Source organism: Lampris incognitus, chromosome 21 (genome assembly GCF_029633865.1).
Source record: "Lampris incognitus isolate fLamInc1 chromosome 21, fLamInc1.hap2, whole genome shotgun sequence".
NCBI classification, from domain to species: Eukaryota; Metazoa; Chordata; class Actinopteri; order Lampriformes; family Lampridae; genus Lampris; species Lampris incognitus.
Window position 1 is genome coordinate 5227932 of NC_079231.1, and position 13240 is coordinate 5241171.

Here is a 13240-nt window from a genome sequence, read left to right on the forward strand (position 1 = left end):
TGAAAGCAAGCATAAATATCTTAGTGCTACTATTTATAATGAGATCAAAATCAACATTTGCGGCGTCCGGGTGGCGTAGCGGTCTATTCCGTTGCCTACCAACACGGGGATTGGCGGTTCGAATCCCCATGTTACCTCCGGCTTCATCGGGCATCCCTACAGACAAAATTAGCTGTGTCTGTGCGTGGGAAACCGAATGTGGGTATGTGTCCTTGTCACTGCACTAGCGCCTCCTCTGGTTGGTCGGGGCACTTGTTTGAGGGGGAGTGGGAACTGGGGGGAAATAGCGTGATACTCCCATGCGCTACATCCCCCTGGTGAAACGCCTCACTGTCAGGTGAAAAGAAGCGGCTGGCGACTCCACATGTATTGGAGGAGACATGTGGTAGTCTGCAGCCCTCCCCAGATCGGCAGAGGGGGTGAAGCAGCGACCGGGACGGCTAGGAGTGGGGTTATTGGCCGGATACAACTGGGGAGAAAAAAAAGGGGGGGGATCCCCCCCTAAAAAAAAAAATCAACATTTGCTGTTTCCAGTCATCCTGCTCATTCTGAGACAAAATAATTTGCATAAAAAAGCTTGGCGGCACGGTGATGCAGTGGTTAGTGCGGCCACCTCACAGCAAGAAGGTCCTGGGTTCAAACCCCAGGATTGTCCAACCATGGGGGGGGGGTCTTCCTCTGTGTGTGGAGTTTGCATGTTCTCCCCGTGTCTGCATAGGTTTCCTCTGAGTGCTCCGGTTTCCTCCCACAGTCCAAAGACATATAGGTCAGATAAATCGGCCATACTAAATTGTACCTAGGTGTGAATGTGAATGTGTGTGTGTGTGTGTGTGTGTGTGTGTGTGTGTCGGTCTTGTGATGGGGTGTCTCCCCGCCTGCCACCCAATGACTGCTGGGATAGGCTCCAGCATCCCACAACCCCTATTGGGATAAGCAGCTTGGATAATGGATAATGAAGCTTCAGACAAGGGGACTCCCATAGTGTGTACGCGTGAGCACACTGGGTATTAGCGCGCACACACTCAGGCTCACTAGACAACCAACTACACAATATTAGTTTTTAATGTCCCATGGAAGAAATTAAGTAGCTTTTTAAGGATATTTTCACCAGTTTGGTCACACATTGGATTAGAATGGCCCCCCGTCTGGATTTCGGACCCAATTTTAATGGGCTCGGTGGTCAGGGGGACAGCCTGACTGTCCACTAGACCACCTTGCTGTAATTTACAAGTGAGGATGACTAAAAATTAAAAGAAAGACCTTGGGTTGTCTCAATGAGAGAAAAACGTTTATTTGTGAATTTTGAGAGGTGATGAGTTTGCCACAGCAGGAAGTCGAAGGTTACAGGCCACAAAGTTGTGTTGACTGGCTGGACAGAGCTGAGCTGGAGAGCTGTCAGCGGATGACCTGATGGAGACCAGCGGGGAGAACGGAAGGGTCTTTCCTCTCACCTCATAGGTCCACTACATGTCTGTCGTCTGTCTATAACATTCATGTACAGATGGATGTAGACACCTGAAGTGCCTATGGGTTTTTATCGTTATTTGCATTTTATGTTTGTGTATTTGGTACCTGGCCCTGTAGTCTTGCTTTGTCTCTCTTGCTGTGTGTTCTGGGGTAGTGCTGGTCAGACGCAAGCCAATAATGGAGGTTTTCTTCAACCCAACAGCTGATATGTGGATGCCCTCATCACCTTGAGGCTCAGTGGGTTCCTCCTTGGGATTCCCATGGAGGGGATAAACCCAACGGATGAGAGACAAATCCTGGTCTCTCTCTTTAGCTGGCCTGGGGAAAATATTAATAAAGGGCTTTTTTTCTACACTATGTTCAAATTAGGAAGCTGCAGAAAGAGTGTATCAATAATGGATTCAGATATGAAATTAAGAATAATTGTAATCTTAAGGCAATACCTAAAACCGTGCATACCATGTCAGAAATCAAAGCTAAGCTCCCTGCATTTCTCTTTTTTTACCAAGAGAGCGAGATTAGATGGCTCATGAACCCAATATTGTTTCCTGCAATAACACCAATTCAGTTTTGCTTCCAGATGTGATTAATTGCTTTGTATTCAAATGCATTAAGTTGTATGCGCCGTGCTGTTACACCCCATAAGTACATTATAACCAATAAAGATTTTCAAGAAAAACTCACATCTCATTATTGTGTTGGCTTTCCCTGTTCCAGCCAGTAGTGTTCTTTTTTCTTTTTTTTCCAGTTATACTTGACAAGGGCCTGACCTCTTCCACCACAACACAGGACTATAAATTTACCTTGACAGACAGACATACAGGTACACACCTCATGTTGGTCATGTGTTTACTGGACGTTGTGTTACCGGCCGTGCTGCTGACGGGCTCCTGAGTGATGCAGAGCCAAGCCTGCTGTGGCTCCATAGAGTCGGGGACAAACACCACAGGCACGTCAAAACCGGCCCCTGGACCAACCAGCACACCTGGAGCCAAGATGGAGAAAAGGACAGAAAAAGTCAGATACAGATACCGCTTATTCAACTTTGTCTCTCATTGTTGAATCAAAGAATCATTTAAACTGGAAAGGAAGTTTTATAGACCACTTAAGCAAGTAATAAAGTAACAAGTAAATCGCATCAAAAAGATGTTACAACATAAGTAGGGTCTGGAAAGTTCTCTGTAGCCTGTGATTCAGTCTCTGCTTATCTGAATTCATTGTCATGGTAAATTAATTTTCACCTTGGTCTGAAAAAAAGCCTTCTGAACAAACCTTGTGTGTGTTCAAGAGGGATCCGGAACAACTGCTTGTCTTTCATGATTGGTTGCCTGCTGGAGGCCCCACTTGGGTTCTCATCTGGGAGACGATAGAGCAACATTTAAAATTTAAGTGACTTGCATGTCATTGGAGCCAGTGAGTGGATAGTTTGCACCAACCCAAGTTTGAACATCCTCAGTGATCAGTGTTGAATTTATCTGAATTTAAAACCAAGTTTAATATTCTGGAACAAGATGAAACATAATTTAGGATGGTTTCAAATCTCCCTGCTGAGTCTTAAAACCAGTTTTATTGTCTGGCACAATAGAATGAACAGTTAATTGATCATTTAATCCAGTTTGAAATCTAAACCTTATTGATGCAATCAGAAATCTGCGTGTGTGTGTGTGTGTGTGTGTGTGTGTGTGTGTGTGTGTGTGTGTGTGTGTGTGTGTGTGTGAGTGAGAGTGAGAGCGAGAGAGAGAGAGAGAGAGAGAGACCTGTGAGTGTGATGCTGAGCAGGCCTGGGTATTCGGTGGGGTTTATGAAGGGAACAATGACAGAAGCATGGGAACCAATCACAGATGAGATGCTCATTGGCTCCTCGCTCTCTGGCTTCAGGCCAAACCCACTTAACAAGAAACACCATTCCTTCAACTTGAAACAAAGACAGAATGTAAGCTTGAAAAACCAATAACATTTTTTCAGTTTGATTAAACCATTACTGTTTTTACCTTTCCACTCAATAATTTCTTTAAATTGTATTGTTTTATGTTTTTCAACATTTTTCCATCCCTTGCATTAATCATATATCAAAACTGACTGTTTTGCTTTTTCATTCAATTCAATTTTGAAATATTTTTATCTTATAGCTCCCATTTTCCAGAAGTATTTATCGCGCTAGCATTTCAATAAGAAGAGTGGAGTTAAATTGCTGCATGTGTCTAGCATGTTGCGAGAGTGTACCTGAGGACAGGTGAAGCTGATCTGTGCTGTGTGATTTCCCTCTCCAAGAGATGAAGGCCTAAACTGGACTCCAAGCCGGGTGGTGGAATGTGGAGCCACTATGACCTACATACCCACACATGTACACACACACACACACACAAATAGTTTTCATGGGGGCCGCAGTTAAAGACAAACACACAAATGCTGAGAAATACTAATCATTGATATTGCATGGCTTTAACAGCAAGTGTTCTTTTCTTTAAACTTGAAAACCTGAAGGCCAAGTTGTTTACAAATCAATTTGAGAAGTACAACCATGCATTTCAGAGAGCTGGAACAAAGACTTCAGATATGCTATGACTGGTGATGGAATAGTGCTCTCGTCAAACTCGCTTGTGTGTGTATTTGTGTGTACTAACAGTGTCTCCCATGTCCATCTCTAGTGTGAAGTTTCTAGGGTTACTGTTGGCCACAGCCAATTCCAGGGTCTCTGCCGTGGGGTTGACCAGAGGAATGGTCTGTGTGGTCCATCTGACACATACACACACACACACACACACACACACACACACACACACACACACACACACACACACACACACACACACACACACACACACAAAGCCAGAAGTCACATTTGAACAAAGTAGGATGTTAAATTTATATGTAGGACAGCAAAGACATCAGTGTACATATATAAATACATGTTTGTCTGTGTAAACACATACTTGCCCAGCTGACAGTTGACCTGTGGCAATGTGGTGGTTGGAGGAGGAACAGCATAGAGTTGCAACTGGTACCAGAACTCCCCAACCAGCTTTGACTGGAACACCAAACTGGCAGAGCACGCGCACGCACGCACGCACGCGCACACGCACACACACACAAATACTAGGTCTAAGGGCAAGCATATGATTTTTTCACCGGACAAATATACAGATATGAAAATACCAGTTTTAACCAGGTTTCAAAGCACTGGGGCTCATTCATCGTTGAGCAGCTTGTCTTACCCTCCCATCCTCCTGCCTACTCTGACAGGGGAGAAGGTGACCTTGTAGACAAGAGTCCCATGTGACGGAACTGAGATGAGGTTGGCCCCACTAAGGTCCTCTCCTTCCAGACAAACTTCCAGCATCAGCAGCTCCCTATGTGGGTTGCTGACAGGTATCTCTATGGCGACTGAGCTCTGGAACCACAGGACAACACTTAAAAGTTCATTGTCCAAACAACACTGAATGAAATTAGCCTAGGATCAGCTCCCCTTCAGAGAGGGGTGCACTAATATCATTACATCAGTGCTGATACCATTATTCCCCTCTTAAACTTCATGCAATAGTGGATAATGGTTTCCTATTGCTTTTAATAAACAATATTGACTTTCACCTTTCAAACTCCCCACCTTTCGCCTGATGGTGAGGAGTTTCGCCAGGGGGACGTAGAGTGAGGGGGGATCACGCTATTCCCCCCAGTTCCCCCTTGACCATGAACAGGCACCCTGACCGACCAGAGGAGGTGCTAGTGCAGCGACTAGGACACATACCCACATCCAGCTTCCCACCCGTAGACATGGCCAATTGTGTCTGTAGAAACGCCTGACCAAGCTGGAGGTATCATGGGGATTCAATCTGGCGATCCCCGTGTTGGTAGGCAACGGAATAGACCGCTAAGCTACCCGGACACCCATGAGACAACCATTTTGTCATATTTTTTCACTTCTTACATTATAGTGAAAACAACATGGTGAATGACCACTAAACAGCTTGCTTACCTTTGTTGCCGTTTGTGTCGGTGGTGAAATGTCATTTTTTTATGCGAGTGTGAGCTCACCTGAACGGCGCACTGTATGTCTATGACTTTGAATGGGGGTGCTGGTTCACAGATTAATTCTAGAGAGAAATACACTTCGTAGGGCCTGAACACACCCTCTGGAGAATATACACACATACACATACACACACACACACACACACACACACACACACACACACACACACACACACAAGTATATGTGCTTACATCAAGTTAAAGTTTACAATCATTTTGTAATAATGATGACATTGCTGAGAGGAATCTGGTCGATATTCCATATTGGAATCACTTAACGTCTAGTGAAAATAATATAGATTTAATCCCCTATGGAAAAAACCTACCATTTTAATTCAACTTCTTACAATTACATTGTGTTTGTTTACAGGGGAGGCAATCCAACAATGTGCTTTGTTTAAGCTTTTTATCATCAAAAAAGAAATAATATTAAGTCAAGATTTAGCCTGTATATATATATTACAGAACTTACCTCCATTTCTCTCAGACTCTTGGTCCACATCAATAGCTACAAATGACACATTGCCTGCAAAACAAGATGTAGCACATTAAGATGATGTAGAGTAAAGACAAACATGCATGCTATCAATGCCTCCTACTGATACTGAGGAGTCTCTCACACACACAAATTAGGATTAAACTCAGCATCACTACACAAACACAGTCATGCATACAGTCATGAACACACAAGCCAGAGTCACCTGTGTGTTTTCCCCGTTTCCATGGTGAAATGGCGAGGGTATACGGAGCCTTTTGGCCAACTTTGACGACTAGAGAGGGAGGTCCACTGACAATAGACAGATCTGTCACTGCCTGCACACATGCATGCACAAACACACACACATTCATTGAAACACAAACATACACAAAAGGTAAAAGGGTAATGCTTCATTTTGCAAGTCCACAATTCCAAGTAAACAGGTGTTAAGTAATTAATAATTTTTACAAGAAACTTAAAAATTGCCTCAGATGTGACCCAGAGAATTTCTATTACTTAAAATCATGCTGATTTCTAGTAGTCACTTTTTATTTCTTCAAGTACTTTCACAGTAAGTGCTACAAATTCACCTTGTTGGAATAAAAAGGCAAGTGCAGATAAAATAAGAGGTACAGTATTTTACTTTTTAACCTTGATGCTGGAGTTAGATCTTTTTTTCCCTCACAAGGGCAACCACTTCAAACATTACCTGTTTAAGATAACAGCAACCTGGGCCTATGGCAATAGGAATGTGAAAGTTTGCTTGCGCCAATACAGCTACACCATTTACAGTTCAAGCATAACTTAAAGCTTTCAGGTAACTGACATCTGAGTGATATAACAGACACCTCAGTGAAATGGACATACCAATTTTTCTTAATTCTGTGTGAAAAATGTGTAGCAAGCACTAACAGACTGCACCAAAATTCCTCTCACATATTAGATGTGCAAAATGTGTGTGTGCTCGATTAATATGTCAGATTCATTCCACACAGCCATCTGGCTGTATTAGGTTGAGTTAACAACTTTTAATTTCTGCTGTGTCGTGTGCAAATGTTTGTGTCCAAGTAGGCTCAGTTTGTGTTGTTGGAAAAGGGTACTTCTAATACTTGTTTGACTGAATATTTTTCTACCTGTAGGGTGAGTATTTTCTGGCTGCAGTTGGGGACTTGGAGCTGTGCATGTGTGACCTGCCCTACAGGGCAGCGTAGTATCACATGGTCCTGTGGCAGAGGGCACACTCCCACTCCTTTGAGGGTAAATGTGTGCTCAGTACCATCACAGTCATTCACCAGGGACAGTTTGCCCTGTGCAGGAAAAGACAACTGATGTAGAAATATTTGACACTCCAACCTTCATGATTCATCAACTTTCAAATCCTGTAAAAGAGGAAAGAAACAGAGAAAAAGTGACTTTCTCAATCACAGTAATGGGCATTACTATGACCAAAAACTGTGTGGAGGGTTGGAAGCTGAGGGGGTAAGAGGCCTTCAATCCCACTCGTACACAGAGAGCCTCAGGGCCGTAGAATTCCCTGACCACAAGTCAAACCACGCAGCTTTCATGTAGATGTTGTTAACCATTGCATAAATGCAATAGTACCACTGTAATTGTTTTTTTTACTGTGATTATGAGTACTTTGGTGTGGCTAACAGTATTTGGCTACGCCCCCCTTCTCATACTTCGCTATCATCCTGATAATCAAAGCCAGAATGGGCTCTCCAGTGCTAGCATAAACTGAAAGAGTTTGAAAATGCAAAGCTGATGAAGATAATTTCTCGACTTGGACATTTTTTTTTTTTGTAAAACACCATAAAACGAATTTGTTTACAGGATATTTACAGATTAAAAAAAATAGCGACTTGTATTTTAGCCCACCCACTGCTACTCACAAGTGGAATGTCTTGAGTGACTGTCTGGTGAGCCGGCACATTAAAATCCAAGTGAGTATGGTCTCCCTGTGGCCAAGAAATCATGTGATTTTAGTTAAAAAAAAAAAACCCAAATCTGCTGTGATATATCTCTTATCAGAGGCATGACTGCGGTTGCAAGTCACTGTACTCTGCAAGGTTCTCATAACACACTACAGTCAAGGAGGGCAACATTACAAAACTAAAAGAAACCAGAACATTAAATTCTTTTGTGTATGACCACTGAACCACCTACCCCTTCAAAGAAGACTGTTTTGCCTTGCCATTTTCCTACAGGATATCGTGAACTTTATCAAGCTCCAGAATTCCCTGGTTTACTGTGCAACTACAGATTTACCTTATGGTGCCAAAATGCTTCCCACCCTCAACATCTACCTTATTTCAATGGACAGGTACAGTGTGCTCCCATGTACCCTAAATTCTCTACCTGTGGGGTGACCATTGCCTCCAGCAGATAGACTCTGATATCGCGCCAGGACCTCAGGACCAACTGACATCTGAACTGACCCACTGAGTTTGCCTGGAACCGCAAAGGGATTTCCACACACTCTGAGTCTGGAGGAAGGGGAGAATTCAAAAAAGGTGGACAGGGGTGGTGATTAAAGTCAATTAAAGATCAAAAGAGAAGAGGATTTGATATATAATTTTATATTTCAGATATACTATATGTGTGTACCAGTGGGGTTATCTTGTGGTATGTTGCTGTCTCCTCTGATAGGTAGGATAACTGTGTGAGGTAAAACGAAGTGTTCCGGAATAGAAACCTCTATATTGTACTCTACTGCATCTCTGTGGGCATGGCCACTCATCAGCAGGGCCTATCAGAGGACAACAGAAGGGAGGACACAACCAATCACAGATGTAGGAGAGAAAAATGTGACAAACTGCAAATGAATCAATTCCTACCACACTTCATACAAACAAGCTGGAACACCTACAGCCCCGCAGCCTTCGTGATCTTCCACAAATGTATTTAGTGATTTTTGGGTGTCTTTGTAATCACAAAGAGACGAGTAAAACAAATGTGGGGACAGGTGAGAGTTTTTATTTTAAAGACTTTTTCTCCAAAGTGGGAAAGCAGAAAGTGGGAGGAGTCTTCAGAATGTCAGAGGTACAAAAGTTTTCAGACACAGAACTTTCCAAGCTGACCCTGGGAAAAATATTTTCCCAAAGCTATTTGATGCTCTCCAATGTTCCAATAAAGAATTTGCATGAAGCATGCAACGCGCCTTATATATTCAACTTCCATACCTACAAGCCTGTTAAATACACACCAACCTACCTGCCTACATTGTAAGTCCACACACACACACACACACACACACACACACACACACACACACACACACACACACTATTCACAGACAAGCATAACCACATACTCACCACATTTTGTTTGATACCTGTCTTTTGTCTGTTATACGTACCTGTAGAGTGTGTGTGTGTGTGTGTGCGCGCACCTGGTGTTTGACGAGCCGCTGCACTGCCACAGCCGCCCTCACGGTACTGCTGTCCAGTGTGTGCGTAAGCATCCGTCTCCTTTGTTCCTCAGGACTCATGGTGCTCCGGCCCCAAGCGGCCAGGGCACGCTCTAGCGCCACATTGATCAGAGGCACACGCACCACCTCCTCACACCGCTGGCCCACCTTGCATCGCAAGCTCAGCACAGAATCACACACTGAGCCTATGTTTGTGGAAAAAGAATTGAACTGTGGCTAATGCAGACTTGATCTACTTTAAATCCATTAATACGGGCCATACGGTTACTCTTGGGGTGCAGCTAACTGTCTAAAATTGTTATCAGGCTCTCTCAATGTCTGTGAAGATTAAGAATTCATTCATTCTTCCATCCATCCATTATCCAAGCTGCTTATCCTAATCAGGGTCGCGAGATGCTGGAGCCTATCCCAGCCATCATTGGGTGGCAGGCGGGGAGACACCCTGGACAGGCCGCGAGTCCATCACAGGGCTGACACATTCACACTTAGGGACAATTTAGTAACACCAATTCACCTGACCTACATGTCTTTGGACTGTGAGGGGAAACCCACGCAGACACGGGAAGAACATGCAAACTCCACACAGAGGATGACCTGGGACAACCCCCAAAGTTGGACAACCCCAGGGTTTGAACCCAGGACCTTCTTGCTGTGAGACAACCACGCTAACCACTGCGCCACTGTGCCGCTTTATTCATTCTTATCACTTTAAAATATTTTTGACAGGGGACACTAGCATGTCATGTAGTATAAAAAAGGCACATAGGGCTGTATAAAATAGGTTTTAGGTCTGTGTAGTATGACCAATTACCAGCTACTGTGATTTACCAGCAACTGGTACGACGCTCCTGTTTTTTTGTTTTTTTTTAAATAGCCTGTCCTCTTTAAGTGTGTTTATTGGGAACAACAAAAAAGGTTGTGATAACACTAACAACTAATAACTTTAAAACTCATCATGTGATTAGGACTTACAACGCCTTACAGCAACCATTTTAGATTATGTTTCAGGTGATTTCCCTACCAGATGTATTAGCAGGCGGGGCTATGTTAGCACTGGGCCTGGCTGTGAGAGGAGACGGGAGGGGCAGCTCTGCTGTGGCCCTCACTAAGTAAACTATATCCCCCACCTAGAGGAACACACACAAACACAAAAATGTGGAGCCTTGACAGAACAAACACATACACACGCCTACGTATGCATGCACACAGCAAATTCTGCTTATATGGGATTGTTAACTGGCATCAAAAGACTCAAGATCAGATGAAACAAATTGTACACCCTGCTCCAACACAGCCAGATTGATCCTTTTTATGGGACAAGATTAAGATTACCCTGACAGACACATGTGCAGATAGTGCCCGTTGCGTGTGCGCACACACACACACAACTGACCTCTGGGCACACCAGCAACACAGAGCAGTGCATGTCTCCCAGGTGGAAGGGCAGGTAGTGGAGGTCTATTGTGTCCGTCTGGCCTGGCTTCAGACAAACACTTTTCACCAGGCAGAAGAACTCAGTGGGCTCATTGCCTGTACACATGCAAAAATGCACACAAATGAACATGCGTACAGGTGCAAACACATACAAGCTCAGAGAAAGCAAAAATGCACAATGTTTGCTGAAAGACTAGGCTCATAAAATATCTATATATCTGCCCAAGTGTGTGTTGTGTGGTGGTGTGTGTGTGTGTGTGTGTGTGTGTGTGTGTGTGTGTGTGCGTGCGTGCGTGCGTGCGTGCGTGCGTGCGTGCATGAGAACTGACAGCCATCTTTGTCCATCACTTCCATCTCTTCCCTGACACCAGAACCCATCTTCCCTGTTGGAGGACTGAGAAATAAAAAAATTACCGTCTTTCAAATTCTGAATTGAGACTCCTGATGGCATCATTCAGGTGAACTAGAGACAGCTTCAGACAGGAGGAAAGGGAATGTTTGAAAGCAGTGACTGTGATTTTATACACCCACTTTTGGCAAATACCTTTTTTGATCAACCTAATATAACCTTCCACTGCTACATGGAATAAATTCAATATGCATTGCTGTGGTGCACAGCGAACTTGATTATATGCACCATGGCAAACATTCTGCATTATAAGACGTGTGTGTCCATATGTCTGTGTGGGTGTGTTTGTGTATCTGTCTATGTGGCTGCTTATGCCTTAGATTGTGGTTCTTGTGTTTCATGGCCCAATTGTCTGGATACCTTGTTTTCAAGGATGCCTGTTCAATGACTTTGTGCTGTCTCTTCTCAGGATTCAAGGGGTTGGACCTAGACTCCACCAGCACCACCCTGGACAGCACACACACACCCACACACACACACACACAGGCTTGAATACTTCATTAACTGACATTCATTGAACGCAAACATTTAAGGGAAAACATGTTAAAAACACACACACAAACAAACCTGAACTCAGCTTTTGTGTTGAAAGGGTTAGTTACTAGTAGATGGATCAATTTCATTTGGTAGCATGGAGACTTGCACATGACCATTTTCTGGAAAGAGACCAAGGGAAAGCCTGTCAATATGTCATCAAGCATCCTCAGACATCCGTCCAATCAGCGAGCTACTCTGTAAGACAGTGTACTTCGGAGCTGAAGTGATGTGAATTACGACATGCCAACAAGACATTTCAAGTGCCCATACAGTTAGCAAGCTGACAGACAAGTCAGTAAGTCAGCCTGCCAGCTTAACTCCACCACTCAGCAAAGTCAGCATACTCACTGTAAGGGTGATGTGAGTGACGTGGGTCTTTAGGGTGAATGCAAGAGTGGCGCCGCGGGGGTTGGTTGCAAAGCTGGTGGTAAGCAGAAGGACAGCCTCAGTGGGCTGCAGGGAAGAGCAGTTGTACTGGACTTCTAGTTCTGTGCTAGCCCTGGAAAAAACAACAACAATAATAACGCTCTGAGGAACATTCCAGCTTTGCTATATTGGAATTGGACAGTCTTGGCATTATTCTGAGTGTGAATAGTTGATAATATACTGTTGCAACCAGCTCATGCAGATATTCATGGTCCTTTGGGTAATTTTGGATGAGAGCAGCTATCAAATGGCACATGCATTTCTTCAGCGGCGACATACTTTGGACGGATGGTGACAGCAGATCCACTGGGGAGAGAGAAGAGGTTGGCTTTCTCCCCAAAGATGAAGGCCTGGTATTGGAGAGGTTTAGAGGATGGGCTTTTCAGATGCACCTGCAGCACACACACATACCGTTTTTTTTACATTCACCAACACGCAAGCATAGGAGCACAAACATACACAGATAAACCTCAAAAAATAATCCTGACAATATGACACTGAAATCATGTTCATGTATGTATGTAATCCTGTTCAAGTGTGTGCTTGTGTGCACCTCAGGTATAAAGATGTTTGTATCCATCTCTGTGTGTATGTTTATCAGTGTGTGAGACTTACAGCTATCAGACCAGACAGGTTTTTCATTGTTTAGCACTAAAGAGGCCACGCTAATTTACCAATTTAGTAATTTGCCACCTCACTTATGTTAATAAAACTCATTTTGTGGTGAACTGTGTGTGGTACCTGCTTGCTGAAGGTGCTGTGCAGGCCTCCTGACAGCGTGATGGCACACCGTGGGAGGTACTGAGGCAGACTCTCATACAGATGGACGCACAGCATTAACATCTGCACTGGGTTAGGATCTGACAAGTCTGTGGGCTAGAAACACACACACACACACACATGCGCACACACACACACACAAACAGACAGACAGATAGATACAAATAACAATTTTGATTCATAACAGACTGCTCAGACTGATAATTCATCGTGTCATCCTATTGCCTACTATATACTGGTTTGACAGTTG

At 43.9% G+C, this 13240-nt stretch overlaps 1 protein-coding gene across 1 annotated transcript in view; it reads right to left on the reverse strand.

Moving 5' to 3' along the window:
- Positions 1–1289: 1289 nt before the first annotated feature.
- LOC130131755 (cilia and flagella-associated protein 47-like) overlaps positions 1290–13240 on the reverse strand; it is a 53337-nt gene continuing 41386 nt past the window's right edge. The window contains exons 39-64 of the mRNA XM_056301552.1: positions 12952–13086; positions 12490–12602; positions 12133–12283; positions 11815–11903; positions 11608–11694; positions 11168–11232; positions 10798–10934; positions 10426–10531; positions 9329–9589; positions 8582–8686; positions 8333–8460; positions 7853–7932; positions 7415–7508; positions 7108–7281; positions 6198–6309; positions 5969–6022; positions 5500–5597; positions 4683–4858; positions 4401–4508; positions 4092–4203; positions 3691–3795; positions 3225–3381; positions 2740–2823; positions 2299–2452; positions 1500–1785; positions 1290–1463 (exon numbers count right to left, since the gene is read on the reverse strand). Coding sequence (XP_056157527.1) covers positions 1290–1463; positions 1500–1785; positions 2299–2452; positions 2740–2823; positions 3225–3381; positions 3691–3795; positions 4092–4203; positions 4401–4508; positions 4683–4858; positions 5500–5597; positions 5969–6022; positions 6198–6309; positions 7108–7281; positions 7415–7508; positions 7853–7932; positions 8333–8460; positions 8582–8686; positions 9329–9589; positions 10426–10531; positions 10798–10934; positions 11168–11232; positions 11608–11694; positions 11815–11903; positions 12133–12283; positions 12490–12602; positions 12952–13086 — 3345 coding nt within the window. The remainder of the gene's footprint in view (positions 1464–1499; positions 1786–2298; positions 2453–2739; positions 2824–3224; positions 3382–3690; positions 3796–4091; positions 4204–4400; positions 4509–4682; positions 4859–5499; positions 5598–5968; positions 6023–6197; positions 6310–7107; positions 7282–7414; positions 7509–7852; positions 7933–8332; positions 8461–8581; positions 8687–9328; positions 9590–10425; positions 10532–10797; positions 10935–11167; positions 11233–11607; positions 11695–11814; positions 11904–12132; positions 12284–12489; positions 12603–12951; positions 13087–13240) is intronic.